Genomic DNA, 16,440 nt, shown 5'->3' on the forward strand with positions numbered 1-16,440 from the left:
TTGTTAAGGCTGCAGTGAGCCATGATTGCTCCACTGCACTCCAGCCTGGGCAACAGAGTGAAACCCTGTCTCAAAAAAAAAAAAAAAAAAAGTTGCAGATGGAATTCAGGTAGCTAATCTGCTGATCTTAAAATAGGGGGAGTGTCCTGGATTACCCAGGTGGGTCCAGTGTCATCACAAATGTTTTTAAGAATGGAAGCAGGAGGCAGAAAGGGTCAGAGTGGGCAGAGTGTGGTGGTTCATGTCTTTAATCCCAGCATTTTGGGAAGCCAAGGCAGGAGGATCACTTGATCTCCATCTCCTGTGCTCACAGCCTAGACAACAGCAAGACCCCATCTCTACAAAAAAATAGAAAAATTAGCCAGGTATGGTGGCACATGCCTGTAGACCCAACAACTTGGGAGGCTAAGATGGAAGGTCCACTTGAGCCCTGGAGGTCTAGGCTGCAGTGAGCTATAATCGCGCCACTGCACTCCAGCCTGGGCAGCAGAGCAAGATCCTGTCTCAAACAAAATAAAATAAAAAAGGCTCTAAAGGCAGAAGGGAGCCATGAGCCAGGGAATGCAGGTGGCTTCTAGAAGCTGGGCAAGGCAAGGAAATGGATCTCCCCCAGAGCCACCAGACAGGAGCCCACTCCTGCTGACACCTCAATTCTAGCCCAGGGATACCTGTGTTAGACTCCTGCCCTCCAGAACTAGAAGATAACACGTTTGTGTTGCTTTAAGCCACTAAGTTTGTGGCAGTTTGTTTTAGCAGCAATAGAAACGTAGTCCAGTGGGTAAAACAGTGCTTCAGAGAGCTCACCCTTCTGCTTGCCCCCACACTAGACACCCATGTCCTCCTTGACCCAACATCTTTTGGGTCTTTAAACCCCATGAGGGGGCCTACCCAAGCCCACCTCCATGGCTAGTGTCTAAGGCTGCTGTTTAACACCGAGAGCTTAAGGATGTAAAGCCACTCCCTTCTCCTCCACCTCTTCCTGGTACCTCATACTGTTTCTTTCCTCTGAATTGGTCTCCCACACAGCCTTCAAGCTCCTTACAAGCAAGTGAGCCTATCTCCCAGCTCCACCTAGTGCAGGGCCTGACACAGAGAAGATGCTTAGGAAAGGTTGCTGGATAAGTAAATGAATGATTTCTATGTCCTACATGCCAAGTTGTAACTGGTAACTTGCCAGACTATTCCAATGAAAGAGCCCCTCTCCCACCATTCTGTGCGACTCTACCATGGGGGCAGCCCCCTCATTTGCCTCAATGGAAAGCTAGTTCTGTTTCCCTTCCAAAAACAAGGTCTCTTCTGTGATCATACATGTGACACAGGAGGGGTCGAACAAAGAGAAGATATTGTTGGTCTCCTGAGTTGATCAATGATCAGCTCAAATGATCTGAAAAATAAGTTGATTATCAGCTCATATATGGTCCTTGGCAAAAGCACTGCATCTCAGAGCTACCTGATGCAAAGCTCAGCCATGGTCAGGCCTAAAGGGGCTGGAGGACAGGTAGAAGGAGGCAGCAAGACATGCTCATCCCCCACCCCCTACTTTCCCCTACCAACACTTCACACAGCCCCATTTACCCTTCCAAAAGAGTGGATCATACCACCTTCTCACCGGTCTCCCAGGGCCTGAAGGATAAAGTCTAGATTTGGCAGGCAAGTTCCTTGGCATATGGGCTCAGATCCCTTTCCAACCTCATATGAGGCTATTGTTGCATTGCTATAAGGAAACATCTAGACTGGGTAATTTATAAGAAAAGAAGTTTAATTGGCTCGCAGTTCTGCAGGCTGTATAGGAAGCATAATGCTGGCATCTGCTTCTGGGGAAGCCTCAGAAAGCTTACAGTCATGGAGGAAGGCAAAGGGGGAGCAGGCACATCACATGGTAAAAGCAGGAGCAAGTGAGAGAGAGAGAGAGAGAGAGAGAGTGAGTGAGTGAGTGAGTGAGTGATAGAGGTGGTGGGGAGTGCCACACATATTTAAATGACCAGATCTCATGAGAACTGGGATCCACCATGAGGGATCCACCATCATGATCCAAACACTTCCCACCAGGTCCCATTGCCAGCACTGGGGATTACAATTCAACATGAGATTTGGGCATGGACAAAAATCCAAACTATATCACACCTCATCACCTGCAAAGTCCCACTAAGCACTGTCCCATTGAACTGCTTTCAGTTTACCACCCTCTAGGTCTTTGTTTACATGAACAGATCCACACAACTGATATGTTCTCTCCACCCACCCTAATCCTTGACCAATGAAAATCCTTTTTTTAGGTTTTTGTTTTTGTTTGAGATGGAGTTTTGCTCTTGTTGCCCAGGCTGGAGTGCAAAGATGCAATCTCGGCTCACTGCAACCTCCGCCTCCTGGGTTCATGTGATTCTGCTGCCTCATCCTCCAAAGTAGCTGGGATTATAGGCATGTGCCATCACGCCCAGGGAAATTTTTTGTATTTAGTAGAGACGGGGTTTCACTATGTTGGCCAGGTTGGTCGAACTCCTGACCTCAGGTGATCCACCCACCTTGGCCTCCCAAAGTGCTGGGATTACAACTGTGAGCCACCACGCCCAGCCAACGAATGAAAATTCTTTCTCAGAACCCATCAGCTGCCATCTTCTTTGGGAAGCTAATCTCCTTCCTAAGGAATTAATTGCTCCCTCAGCTGTTCATCCTGTAGGAATTAAGACTGTCATATTTCTTACCATAATACCTCAGTATAGCAGGTAGGAATCTCATCCTCACATACAGTTGTACACGAAATAGCACATTTCCTTAATTGTGATGAGTCACTTTGATTTTATCTTCCCTCATTCTCCTCTGCTGGGATGCTTCAAGGTTCTGAAGGCTCCCAGGATACTAACACCCTCCATGTGGATGTCTGAGCAGGAACCTGTCTGCTGATGCCTCAGGTCTGGGGCTCTCCATCACTTCCCTGACACATCTGGAACTTGGGATTGACTCTTGTGGTGGGAGCCAGAGCCTGTTCTTTCCCATTGGGGAAACCCGGCCCCGGCTGTCTGAGACCCCAGACTTTTCTCAGCCTCCCATCAGAAGAACTCTCAGGCTGGGAGCAGTAGCTCAATTCCATAATCCCAGCACTTTGGGAGGCTGAGGAGGGTGGATCACTTGAGCCCAGGAGTTTGAGAGGAGCCTGGGCAACACAGCAAAACCTCGTGTCTACAAAAATACTAAAAATCAGCCGGGCATGGTGGTGGGTCAGGTGATCCGTGGTGGTGGATCACCTGAGCCCTGGAAGTTGAGGATGCAGTGAGTCGTGATGGAGCCACTGAACTCCAGCCTGGGCGACAGGGCAAGATCCTGTCTCAAAAAAAAAAAAAAAAAAAAGTATTCTCCATTCTCCACCTCCTACCCTAGCTCCCCAACACTCTGCCCTTTCCTCAAAAGCCCACATCCTCTTCCTTATTTGCCAATAGATTTGTATAGCCCATTAAACCCGAATTTTAATCACTAGCAACAGTAAAGCCAGCACTTTTCTAGAAGGAAGGAAGCATTTAGTCTTCAAACTCACCCCAGAGGCGAGGAGCACTACTTCCATTCCATCAGAAAGGAAAGAAAAACGGTGGCCAGGAGCCGCGGCTCACGCCTGTAATCCCAGCACTTTGGGATGCCGAGGCCGGCTGATCACTTGAGGTCAGGAGTTCGAGACCAGCCTAGCCAACATGGCGAAACTCAGTTAACTAAAATTACAAAAATTATCCGGGAGTGGTGGCGGGCTCCTGTAATCCCAGCTACTTGGGAGGCTGAGGCACAAGAATCGCTTGAACCTGGAGGCGGAGGTTACGGTGAGCTGAGATCGCGCTACTGCATTCCAGCCTGGGCGACGGAGCGAGACCCTGTCAATGAATCAATCAATTGATCAATAAAGGAAAGAAAAACAGAAACAGTTCTACCAAGTCGTTCAATGCCGTGGCCTTCACATCGGCGCTCAATGAGCGTTCTCAGAAGCGAATTGCCTCTCCTCTCGGCCTCCTCGCCTGGACTGGGGCTGCAGGGTGCCGCGGAAGCGTCTTTCGTGAGCTCCTCGCCCAGGAGCGCCCGGCCCAGGAGCGCCCGGCCCAGGAGCGCCCGGCCCAGGAGCGCCCGGCCCAGGAGCGCCCGGCCCAGGAGCGCCCGGCCCAGGAGCGCCCGGCCCAGGAGAGGGACTACAAGTCCCAGGCTGCCTTGCGGCAGGCGCCAGGCGCGCCGGTCTGCGAGGAGACGTGGCAGAGCGCTGCGCGCCCGCTCGGGACCGGAAAGCCGGGGAAGTGGCAGAGGCGGGAGGGCTCCGACCCATGGCGGCCAAGACGGCGGGTGTGGGGCGCTGGGAGGTAGTGAAGAAGGGCCGTCGGCCTGGGGCCAGTGCTGGCGGCCGAGGCGGTGGCGGGGACCGCCGGGCACTCGGGGAGGCAAATGGAGTGTGGAAATACGACCTGACGCGTGAGTACCTGCCCCGCGCCGCCGCCTACCCCGGGCCTGTCCGGCAGGGTCGCAGCGAGCCGTTCCCAGAATCTGGGCGCGAGCTCGCAGGCACATCCCCTAGCGCCACCCATGCGTTGTCTCTTTGGAGCCTCACGGGAGGCAGCTCCAGGGAAGGTTGCGGTCCTCACCTCCCAGATGAGTAAACTGAGGCCCAGTGAAGTTGTACACCTTGTCCAGGGTCATATGTCAGAGGGGCTAGGATTCTGATCTTCAGACGCTCAGTTCACTGCACACCCTCCCAGCTGTCCCGGGCGCTAGCTGGCCTCTCTGGGCAGGTGTCTGAGCTGGGAAGAGGCACTCTGGATCATTATACACGGTGCCTTCTCTTTAAGTAACCAGCAGGTCTTGGAGGGAGGGACAGGAAGCCCAGCAGTGGGAAAAATGACCGCCACACACTCAACACTCACCAAGAATTGCAGGTGACACCTGGTTCTTCCACTGAGGAGCGGAGAGAGCTTGCCACTTGTTGATGATAGAGTTGTCATGTCGGAACCAAGAGGCGTTGGGGTAGGACCAAGATAGGAAAAGCCTGTCTTTCCAGACTAGTAGCCACTCACTGAAAAAGGCAAACCTCTATATCCGATCTCTCTGCTTCTTCCCACATACTCTGATTTGTCTAATAACTGCCCCATCTTTATGAAAGAGTCCACGGACTGTAATCAAAGACGCTACCCTGCCCTGCTCCTTAAGCAGTCAGAGAGGAAGGGACAGGCTCTTTCCTGCAGATGAATTAGGTGGCTGTGTGGGGAAAGGGACCACTGATAGGTGAGGCCTTGGGGACTTAAGGGTGGCTCCCCTTTCTCTACCTATCTTCACCCCAGCTCCAATCCAGACCACAAGCACCCTTTATGAGCGGGGCTTTGAAAATATCATGAAGCGGCAGAATAAGGAGCAGGTCCCACCCCCTGCTGTGGAGCCTAAGAAACCAGGGAACAAGAAGCAGCCAAAGAAGGGGGCAACTCCTCCCAACCAAAACCAGAAGCAGGGCCGCTTCCGCAGCCTGGAGGAAGCACTGAAAGCTGTGAGTGTGCCTAGACTTGAGATGCAGAAAGAATGGGGGCTTGAGATGTAGAGAAGATGAAAGTTGGGGAAGGCGGATGGGCAGCCGAGAACCTGTGGGATTTGGGACACTTAAGGGTTAAGAGGAGTTGTACAGGAAAAGATGGAAACCCAGGGGAACAGAATGCTGCACTTAGAATATAAAGGAAATGGAACATCTGTAGGAAAACATGGATTGGTAAGAGGAGAGCATTGAAGACCCAGAAACACCAGAGAGGAGCTAGAGAAACTGGTTATGATTCCCTTTCCTATGGAAATAGTGATCTGGTTATCATTTCCTGTCCTATGGAAATAGTGATCTTTCATTTTCTACCTTGTCCTCTGTTTTCCTCTTTTTTGAGACAGAGTCTCCCAGGCTGGAGTGCAGTGGCATGATCTCAGCTCACTGCAACCTCTGCCTCCCAGGTTCGAGTCATTCTCATGTCTCAGTCTCCTGAGTAGCTGGGATTACAGGTGTGTGCTACCACACCAGGCTACTTTTTGTATTTTTAGTAGAGACAGGGTTTCACTATGTTGGCCAGGCTGGTCTCGAACTCCTGACCTCAGATGATCCTCCTGTCTTGGCCTCACAAAGTGCTGGTATTATAAGCATAAGCCACTGTGCCCAGCCCTCTGTATTCCTCTTGAACATGTGGAGGGCCTGAGAGGCTAGGGCCTTGAGATCAGCATTTTCAGCTGTTCTGTTTCATACTTAAAGATGTGGGTGCAGCAGAATTGCAGCATTCCATGTTCTTATGTTTAAAAACGGAAACCCTTCTTCCTACTGCCACCTAGGTCAACCATCTTCCCACCCCTACCCCATTTCTCTACTCCCTCACTCACAGCTCGCCATGGTGGGGGGTTTGGGGGGGTTGTCCCTGGCAGCTGGATGTGACAGCCCTGCAGAAGGAACTGGACAAGAGCCAGAGCGTGTTCTCTGGAAACCCATCCATATGGTTGAAGGACCTGGCCAGCTATCTCAACTACAAACTCCAAGCTCCTCCAAGTGAACCCACACTGAGCCAGCATACTCATGGTAAGTCTTAACTCCCTCAAGCTCAGACAAGTTCAAAGAAATTAAAAAAGGGTGGTGGGTTAGTAACAGATCCCAGTGACTCCCATTGTCCTGATTTCCATTGGTGATTTGAGCTGTTCTCAAATCATCGTGACTGTGAATGTTTCTGGGCCTCAATCTGTGATCCTCCCTCTGGGCCTCCTCAGAGAAGGATCCTAGCCTCAGTGCAGGGCCTTTGCCTCCACTCACCATTCTTAGGGAGAGCACCAGAGTTCTCAGAGCTGATGGCTGTATGGTCTTAGCACTCACATTGAGGTCTATGGGCCTTAGATTATCCCTACAGCCTGGTGAGCCGGGAGCTGCGTGGGATCATCCGGGGGCTGCTGGCGAAGGCAGCAGGGTCTCTGGAGCTCTTTTTTGACCACTGTCTGTTCACCATGCTGCAAGAGCTGGATAAGACACCAGGTGAGAGGGGCATGTGAGGGATGACCATCTTGGGAGCTGCCTCCTTTTTTTCCTGCTTTCAGTACTGCTCAATAGTTCTTTTTCCAATAGAAAAATGTGCTAATCTTGACGCTGTTTTTGGAAAGGGAGGAGGAAGTTAGGAGTCAGTGGACCTGGGGCCCCGGGCTCACCTCTGAAAAATGGGGGATTTCAGGTTTGGGATGCCAAGTAGTGTAAGCAGGTGTGAGAATGTGTATCTCTCCAGGGGATTCACTGCATGGTTACCGCATATGTATCCAGGCCATCCTGCAAGACAAGCCCAAGATTGCCACTGCAAACCTAGGCAAGGTGAGCTCTCAGTGGTGGTGGGGACACCAGGAAGCTAGGACTTGGGAGCCTGGGCAGAATCTATGTTGTTGGACTCAGGTTTGGGATAGTGGAAGGCCTGTAAGCCTAGTAATAATAAGTAATACTATCAGCACCTACTGTGTATCTGCTTTGGAAACATTGGAGGCAGGTACTGCTATTATTTCCCATTTTTATAGATGAAAAGATTGCACCACACAGGAGTTCAGTAACTTTCCTAGGGTCAGTCATCCAATAAATGGCAGATATGGGCAGAGCCCACAGCCTGAATCCCTATACCACGCGGCCATAGTGCTCCACTCTTGCTTGGCCTGTCTCCCTCTTCCAGTTGACATCTCCCTTCCCGCCTGGCTTTGAGGGTGTTCCTGGTATTTTGTCCTATCCCAATCTGACTTCCCCAACGGTCTCTTCAGTTCCTGGAACTGCTGAGGTCCCACCAGAGCCGACCAGCAAAGTGTCTGACCATCATGTGGGCCCTGGGTCAAGCAGGTTTTGCCAACCTCACCGAGGGACTGAAAGGTAACAGGGAAGGAGGGAAGAAAGAGGGAGGGCCTTGGAGCTGGAAAACTCCTCTTTAATGCCCCCAGTAGGTACAAGCCTGAGGCTTCCCTCCTGACCTTCACCTCTACAGTGTGGCTGGGGATCATGCTGCCTGTGCTGGGCATCAAGTCTCTGTCTCCTTTTGCCATCGCATATCTGGATCGGCTGCTTGTGTAAGTAAGGCGAGGGCAGCAAGGGGAAGGCTCAGGGTGTCACAAGTGGCTGTTAGAGCAAAACGGCAGGCTGTGATCTTGGTCTCCATGGACATGAGGAAAATCAGGACCAGCTCCTCCCACCACCTTAGAATGTGATGGTGAGGAAGGAAGAAGAGGGAGCTATTAAGGGCTGGCGGATGGGGTAGAGTTTACACCCTTTTGCCTAGATGTTGGCTTAGCTGGGGTCATGGCCAAAACAGCTGGCATGGGTGGTAGTCTCCAGCGAGCCTGTTTCTTTATCCCCACAGCATGCATCCCAACCTGACCAAGGGCTTTGGCATGATCGGCCCCAAGGACTTCTTTCCACTCCTGGACTTTGCGTACATGCCTAACAACTCCCTGACACCCAGGTAGGACTGCTGTGGGGCACACCTGCTGTGCAGGGACCCCGCCACCAGAACCAGGCTACATATTCCCGTCCCTTCTTTCCCAGCCATCCTAGATCTGAGATTTGCAACCTGGAAGTTCAAGAGTGGGTTTCAAGGGAACAGTGATCCCTTGAAATTATATGGACCCTTTAGTGTGATTGGCATATGGACATCTTAAGGAGAGGGTCGATGGCTTTCAACAGATTTCCAAGGGGTCTCAGTAAAAAGATTCAGAACGATTGCAATGTCCTCGGTGACTATTCTCCCAAGACAGGCACGGGCTCTGAAACAAGCAAAAGGTTCACATCACACAGATCCATTTATAGCTTAGGCCTGGCTTTCCTCCCCACCCCACCCAGCCTGCAGGAGCAGCTGTGTCAGCTCTACCCTCGACTGAAGGTGCTGGCATTTGGAGCAAAGCCGGATTCCACCCTGCACACCTACTTCCCTTCTTTCCTGTCCAGAGCCACACCTAGCTGTCCACCTGAGATGAAGAAAGAGGTGAGGACATGGTGGGAGGCTTCTTTTCCTTCCCCAGGGGTCAGCTGCAGCAGTCCCTGTCTGCGGACAAAGGCCTTGCCTTCACAGAGCCCATTCTGAGGCTTTTCCTTAGCTCCCTGCCCCGCTCACTCGAGCTCACCCTCAGAAGATGAATCCCAAGGGACAGCACATTCAGGTCTGGGTGGTTTCTGATGCCCGTCACTTGCAGATGAGTGCTCTTTAAGCTCAAAGCTCTAGCTCAGGAGCCCCAGCCTCCTGCTTTACAGCCTCTCAGAGAGCTTTCTGGAGTCTTGACACTTTCTCCGCCCCTTAGGGTGGATGTGCGGCCTGGGTGGCCTCGCCTAGGGGAGGGGGATCACCTCTTAGCACTTTCCCCCTCCACCAGCCCCATGCCACCAGCAGCCTCTCCATCTGTGCCCCATGCAGCTCCTGAGCAACCTGACGGAGTGCCTGACGGTGGACCCCCTCAGCGCCAGCGTCTGGAGGCAGCTGTACCCTAAGCACCTGTCACAGTCCAGGCAGGTGGGGTGGGGGGCAGGCCTGTCCTTGTGCTAGAAGCAGAAGGGAAGCATGGGTCACTTTCCCACGGGCTGACACCTCTCAGACTAAGTGGGAACATTGCTGGGGCGACCTCTAGGAAACTGCTCCTCTGTGGGTGGGGGTGGAGCCTGAAGGAGCCAGGGCTAATGGGAGGATGGGAGGATGGGCGAGGCTGAGTGAGCCACCTGACCAGGGGGTTGTGCTTTTCCCACAGTCTGCTGCTGGAGCACTTGCTCAACTCCTGGGCGCAGATTCCCAAGAAGGTGAGGAGCTGGAAGGACATAGCAGGTTGAGCCCTGTCTGGATTCTGGATTCTGAATGGAGGCTCCTCAGCCACTGTCCCTTCCCTGAGAAGGGACCCTGCTGATACACTTGGCATGGAAAATGAAGCAGGATGGAAGCTCTGGATTCCCTCACAGGCCAGACCTTTCTTGCCCATAGGTACAGAAGTCTTTGCAAGAAACCATTCAGTCCTTTAAGCTTACCAACCAGGAGCTGCTGAGGAAGGGCAGCGGTAACAACCAGGATGTCGTCACCTGTGACACAGCCTGTAAGGTGCTGGCACCCGGCCCTCTCCAGCCCACACGCTATCTTACCTCTGTCTCGGCACACCCGGGTTGGGCCTGTGTCACATTCCTACCCCACCTGTCTATGGAGCCCCTCACTGCCCCGGGGTAATGTGAAGACTTGACACTGGGATGGCCTGGCTTGAGGTCTGCCCTTGGAGGCAAAGCCCAGCCCCTCTCGCTTCTGACAACTGTCTCCTGCTCCCCTCCCCGCAGGGCCTGTTGCAACAGGTTCAGGGTCCTCCACTGCCCTGGATGCGGCTCCTCCTTTTGCTGCTGGTCTTTGCTGTAGGCTTTATGTGCCATGACCTCCGGTCACACAGCTCCTTCCAGGGTAAGCAGCAATTGTCAAGCAAGGAGGGTGGCATGGGCGGGGCACAGAGCTTTGTAGCACACCCCCCACAACACACATCTTTGTCCTGACGAGTTCGCAATCCTGCTGAGTAACACTACCATTTCAGACTGGACTAGGACTTTGCAGTATAGAAGTGTATACATATTCATGATATCATTTAAGTAGGTGTTACCTCCTTTTAACTTCCGAGGAAATGGTCTCAGAAAGATGTAGCAATTAGCTTTAGGTCATGGCTAGTAAGTAGAAAGGCAGACCCTCAACCTGAGGCTTCCTGATGCCTGAACCGGGCTCCACCTGGCAGCCGCGTTCCTGCTCACCTGGCCCAGCAGGAGAAGGGGCAGCTCTGCATGCCTCCCTCCACAGCAGCCTGGAGCCGGCTCTGTGGCCCTCCGAGCGCACAAAGCTCTGCCCAGTACCTCGCTTTGCCTGCTCTGGGCCCTGTAGTGTCTGTCTCCGCAGTCCCTGCCCCTCTCACCTCCCAGCTCACCAGAGGCCCCCTTTACTCAGCCTCCCTTACTGGCCGGTTGCTTCGATCATCTGGTTTCTTGCCTGCTAGCCAACAAGCGTGTGCCAGGCTCTACTCCTACAGTCTGCAAGGCTACAGGTAAGCTCCTCCCAGGGAGGGAAGAGGAGAGGTGGAAGAGGGAAGGCCTGGGTATCAGGGAGGTGACAGCCAGTGGGAAGCGCTTGTGATTCTCCTTTCCCATGGCCTTCATTTCCCGAGCTGTTTCTTGGGAGCTGAGCAGGCCTAAGGAGACTCAGAGCCTTCTACCCCCACCTCTATCTTCCACAGCTGGCTGGAGGAGACACTGCCGATCTGGGGCTCCCACCTGCTCACTGTAGTGCGGCCCAGCTTGCAGCTGGCCTGGGCTCACACCAATGCCACAGTCAGCTTCCTTTCTGCCCACTGTGCCTCTCACCTTGCCTGGTTTGGTGACAGCCTCACCAGTCTCTCTCAGAGGGTAAGCCAGAGACAGGGAGTCAAAGAAGGGGCTGGTTGGCTGGGCGCAGTGGCACACGCCTGTAATCTCAGCACTTTGGGAGGCTGAGGCGTGCAGATCACCTGAGGTCAAGAGTTCGAGATCAGCCTGGCCAACATGGTGAAACCCTGTCTCTACTAAAGATACAAAAATTAGCTGGGCATGGTGGCGCATGCCTGTAATCCCACATACTCAAGAGGCTGGGACAGGAGAATCACTTGAACCCAGGAGGCAGAGGTTGCAGTAAGCCGAAATCACACCATTGCACTCCAGCCTGGGCCACAGGGCAAGACTCCATCTCAAGAAAAAAGGAGGGGGATGCAGGGCTGGTCTTCCCAGGCGCAGAATTCTGGGCAAAGGGCAGCACTGTGTGGCCTGAGTCCTTAGGGCCAGGATGCAGTTCCCTGGGTACTCTGACCCCATCCATTCTCCATGGTCCAGCTACAGATCCAGCTCCCTGATCCCCTGAATCAGCTGCTCCACTATCTGAGAGAGCTGCCCCTGCTTTTCTACCAGAATGTGCTGCTGCCATTGTGGCACCTCTTGCTTGAGGCCCTGGCCTGGGCCCAGGAGCACTGCCATGAGGCATGCAGGTGAGACCTTCGCCCAGGGCTCCAGCAGGATCCCCAGCAGCCCCATCCCTGGGCCCCAGGGACAAGCCATCTCTGTCCAGTCTCCCACACTGTCCTGTCCCTCGCTGCCAACCCTGGCCACCCTGGGATGAGGATTATGGGTCTAAGCTTTCAAACCCAAGATTGACACAGCTACACACATGCATAGTCAAAAATATTCCACTTTCCTTCCAGAGGTGAGGTGACCTGGGACTGCATGAAGACACAGCTAAGTGAGGCTGTCCACTGGACCTGGCTCTTCCTCCAGGATATCACAGTGGCTTTCTTAGACTGGGCACTTGCCCTGATATCCCAGCAGTAGGCCCTCTGGCCATTGGTTTCTGCGTGGACAGACAGACCATCCAAGATTGCAACGGGGAGAAGGTGGCAGTTCTGCATGGGAGCCGGTTTGACTTGGTGCCTGAGTTCTCTCCTAGACAAGTGGCCAGTTGCCTCCACCTCAGTTCTTCCATCTTTGGTGGGGACAGGGCCCAGCGGCATCTCCTCCTGCCCACAGTTTTACTGGACACTTCTCTGGCCCTACTGCACATGGCCTCCAGCCTCCGTCCTTGTGCTGATGGCCTCTCACAGCTCTGCTCTTGCCCTCTGCCTTCCACTGCCTTCCATCTCATTTCTAAACCCCAAACAGCTTGTCTCTAAAAAGATGGAACTCCCAGCAATTAGCTTCTGTGTTCTTCTGACAAATAATTCCTGCTTCTCCAGACTTCAGCAGCCTTTGTTCCCATTCTTGGTCACAGCTCTAGACAGCCACAGCAGAAGGAACGGGACTTCCAGAAGAATATAGCACCACATTGGGAAACAGCAGCCTCACCTCCACCGGAAGCCTGGGTGTGGCTGTCAGTGGACATGGGGGGCTGGATGAAAATGCCTCTCACCTCAAAAGGGTCCTCACTTTAAAATGCCCGACTTGTCCCAAATGCCTCCTTAAGCCCCTCCCTCATAGTCCTGCTTCTTCCAACTTTCCATTCACCATCATGCTTGGGGGCTCTGCAACAAGGCTCAGCTTCTCTCCACTGTCTGCCCTGCCTATCATCTGTCTGGAGAGCAGAGCCCAGGTAGTTGTGTGCCTTGGGCCCAGGGAACCTTCCATCTGCCTGTTGAGACAGGACTCGGCATATGTTCTTGGGGATGCCTGCCAGGTGGAATAAAGGACACATTTGATTTCTAGCATTCTTGTCTGCATCCTCATATAGAGATTCCCCTAGTTATGGTTCAGAATAACAAACTCTTGGGCCCTTGCCATCCTGAAGACTGTAGCCAGGGCTGTAATTAAGCTCCTAGTGGGGGAAGTCCACACCCATGGTTCTAAAGTTTGACCTGGTGGGTGTTCTAGACACTTCTCTTGCTCCCCTAATTACACTGCCTAACTTGTCACTTGATTCATGTCCCAGATTTGTCTTAATAAGAAAAGCAGGGGGCCATCTTCTAGGAAAATTCTTGGCCAGTGACCAGGAGGTGTAATTTCCTTGCCAGGACCTTTTTATTTTTGACTTGAGACTATAAGAAGTTAGATAATTCTTCCTTCTGAACCACAGTTTAAAAAAAAAAAAAAAAAAGATAATTCTGCTGGTTTTTTAGTTCTTGTTTGTTTCCTTGAATGCTTCAGATCAGTAGTATTAGAGATGTGCTGTACATTCCAACTCTCAAGGGAGGGCTGATTCAGCTTCCCTCACAAACCCCCATGGCGATCAGCAGGTATGATGGCCAGTTACCACCTTCACATGGTTCCCTGAGACACTCTGCTTTTTCAATGGTTTGTATATAAAGTAGCAGGTGTAGGAAAATACCGACCCAAAGTGAAGTCATGAATACAACAGCATCTCATGTTTTTGCTACCTTTCCCCTGGAATTAGCCCACACTTAGACCCCTTCCTCTCCTAGTGGCAAGTAACCATGACCATCTTCTCAGAGAAGGGCCAAGGTCTTAGGACTGCTGGGCAGGAAAACACCTGTTGTCAAGGTGAGTTGGAAAGGTGGCAGATGTGAAAATGGGTTGGCAATGGCACAGGAAGGACAAGTTAGGTGATAACTTCTACAAGTCCAAGGCTGCATCCAGCGAATGGAGGATGCCATGAGTGCTGTGTCGGCTTCTAATATGTGACTACATGTACCTTGCTGGGTTCATTTAGCTTCTGACACTATAGTCCTGGGAGAAACATTTTTTATCAACTTAGATGAATTGCAGTCTCCACCTCTTACAGGAACACTGACAGCTTAATTGACTTTATTTGATAGACACAGTTTTTTGACCCAATGATGAAATTGTCTAAAGTTTCCTGTGTGGTAGACTAGTCCAATACTGTGCCTGCTTTGCATTAAAACAGAACCAGATAACCAGAGGTTTCATTTTGTAGAGCTGTCAACAAACAGGAGTCCAAGTGGGGCCAGTAAACTGAACCAGTGTGGGCTGACAGAGTACACAACTTGGGGCCAGTAAATTTTTTTTTTTTTGAGACAGAGTCTCTGTCGCCAGGCTAGAGTGCAGTGGCACAATCTCGGCTCACTGCAACCTTCACCTCCTAGGTTCAAGTGATTCTCCTGCCTCAGCCTGCCGAGTAGCTGGGACTACAGGCATGCGCCACCAAGCTCAATAATTTTTGTATTTTTATTAAAGATGGGTTTTCACCATGTTGGCCAGTATGGTCTCGATCTCTTGACCCTTGATCTGCCTGCCTCAGCCTCCCAAAGTGCTAGGATTACAGGTGTCAGCCACTGCATCCGGCCTGCGGCCAGTAAGTTAAACCAGTGCAGGCTAGCAGAGTACACGACAGTGATGCTGATGGGTGGGATAGTCACTCTGTAACTATTGCTGTTATTGGAAAAATAAAGGAGCTGACACCTCAGAGGGTCACATCTGGACAGTAACTCTTCACACAGCTGAAGTTAACCAATAACATGCCATATAACTGAAGGGCAGTTTTGAGTATGGTTATCTCTTACTAACTTTAATTATTACCAGTTCTTTTATGGACCTGAAAATAATATGTGTGACTCACTTTGAAACTTCCTTTTGTTTTCCTAAGTCTTCAGCAGATTTCTGGATTCCTCTTGTTATTTGTATACAGTCCACACTTCAGTTTCTGAGCAGGGCCGCTGGATGGGTAGCCTGACTTACTGCGATGGATAATATCACTAGGCAGATAATGTTGCTGAGCTCATGCCTGCTACGTTGCCAGTCCATTCACAAAACACCACCACCATAGATAAGGTGGGTTGTTTCCCACAGAGGCAGGCACGCCTGCCCTGCCCTATTACAAAATGACCCAGTGTCAATTACACAGGCATTTGTGTTTTGTTTTTAAAGAGACAGGGTCTTGCCCTGTTGCCCAGGCAGGAGTGAAGTGGTTCATGATCATAGCTCACTGCAGCCTCGAACTCCTGGGCTCAACGATCCTCACACCACAGCCTCCCAAGTAGCTGGGACTACAGGTGCACACCACCATGCCCAGCTACATTTTTTGTTTTATTTTTTGTAGAGATGGCTTCTCACCATGTTGTCTGGGCTGGTACCATTGATTATAGGTTCATTGATTCATATAATCAATAAACTCAAGGACTCTAGCGATCCTCCACCCCGGCTTCCCAAAGTGTCTTTGGAAAGTGTCTTTGGCTATACCTCTCCTAAAGGAGTTTGAAGTTAATTGGACACTTAGAATGATATATGTTTTTACTACATGCTCTTCACAGTTCTGCTTCTAAAAGGGCTTGAGGGGAGAAAGGGCCTTGCTTTTGCCTATGTATATTCCCCTTATATTAAACAGTTTTGGCGTCCTACTTGAGGTATAAGAAGGAATTTGGAGGGAGGGTCCACTGTTCAGGGTATGAGTGAATATTTGTTAAATATTGACTATTCTGCCTGTTATTATAAATACTGACTTCGAATGTGTTGTTGGATGTGCCTTGATATAACTTTTTACTGTGCTTGGGTTTTTTGAATATAGAACTTGTTCTCTGCAACTTTGCTGAATTTCCTCTAATAGTTTTTTTCTAATAGTTTTTTGGTAGATTCATTGGTATTTTCTATATATAAGATAATATAATCTGCAAATAGGGATAGTTTTATTTCTTCTTTTCCAGTTTGGATGCCTTTTATTTCTTTTTCTTGCTGAGTTGTTCTGGCCAGAAATTCTAGTACAATGTTGAGTAGCAGTGGTGAAAGCAGGCATCTTTGTCTTGTTCCTGATCTTAGCGGCTGTTCCTAACTTTCACCATTGAGTTTGATGTTAGCTGTGGGTTTTTCATAAATGTTCTTTATCAGGCTGAGGATAAGAAAACTATTTCTAGTTTTCTGAGTTTCTAGTTTCACGAAAGGGTGATGAACTCTGTCAAGTACCTTTTCTGCATCAATTGAGATAATGTGTTTTTTCCTTCATTTTATTAATGTATTATATTACATTGATT

The 16,440-nt window shown here is 51.0% G+C and overlaps 1 protein-coding gene and 1 long non-coding RNA gene across 2 annotated transcripts; one reads left to right on the forward strand and one right to left on the reverse strand.

The window, feature by feature from the left end:
* Positions 1-310: 310 nt before the first annotated feature.
* LOC108315909 lies at positions 311-4,079 on the reverse strand. Its single transcript, XR_001830116.2, has 3 exons — positions 3,912-4,079; positions 987-1,083; positions 311-338 (listed from the first exon to the last, which is right to left on the reverse strand). It is a non-coding gene; the product is annotated as an uncharacterized LOC108315909 (long non-coding RNA).
* Positions 4,080-4,189: 110 nt separating this feature from the next.
* On the forward strand, positions 4,190-13,206 carry TMEM214 (transmembrane protein 214). Its single transcript, XM_017545558.2, has 17 exons — positions 4,190-4,437; positions 5,301-5,500; positions 6,403-6,553; positions 6,863-6,997; positions 7,242-7,324; positions 7,756-7,861; positions 7,974-8,055; positions 8,346-8,447; positions 8,825-8,966; positions 9,393-9,484; positions 9,721-9,769; positions 9,948-10,061; positions 10,289-10,406; positions 10,935-11,031; positions 11,221-11,389; positions 11,849-12,000; positions 12,214-13,206. The coding sequence occupies exons 1-17, from the start codon at positions 4,293-4,295 to the stop codon at positions 12,338-12,340; spliced, it is 2,064 nt and encodes a 687-aa protein (XP_017401047.1). The 5' UTR covers positions 4,190-4,292; the 3' UTR covers positions 12,341-13,206.
* The last annotated feature ends 3,234 nt before the right edge of the window (positions 13,207-16,440 follow it).

This window comes from Cebus imitator, unplaced genomic scaffold (assembly GCF_001604975.1).
Source record: "Cebus imitator isolate Cc_AM_T3 unplaced genomic scaffold, Cebus_imitator-1.0 Scaffold180, whole genome shotgun sequence".
Classification (NCBI taxonomy): Eukaryota; Metazoa; Chordata; class Mammalia; order Primates; family Cebidae; genus Cebus; species Cebus imitator.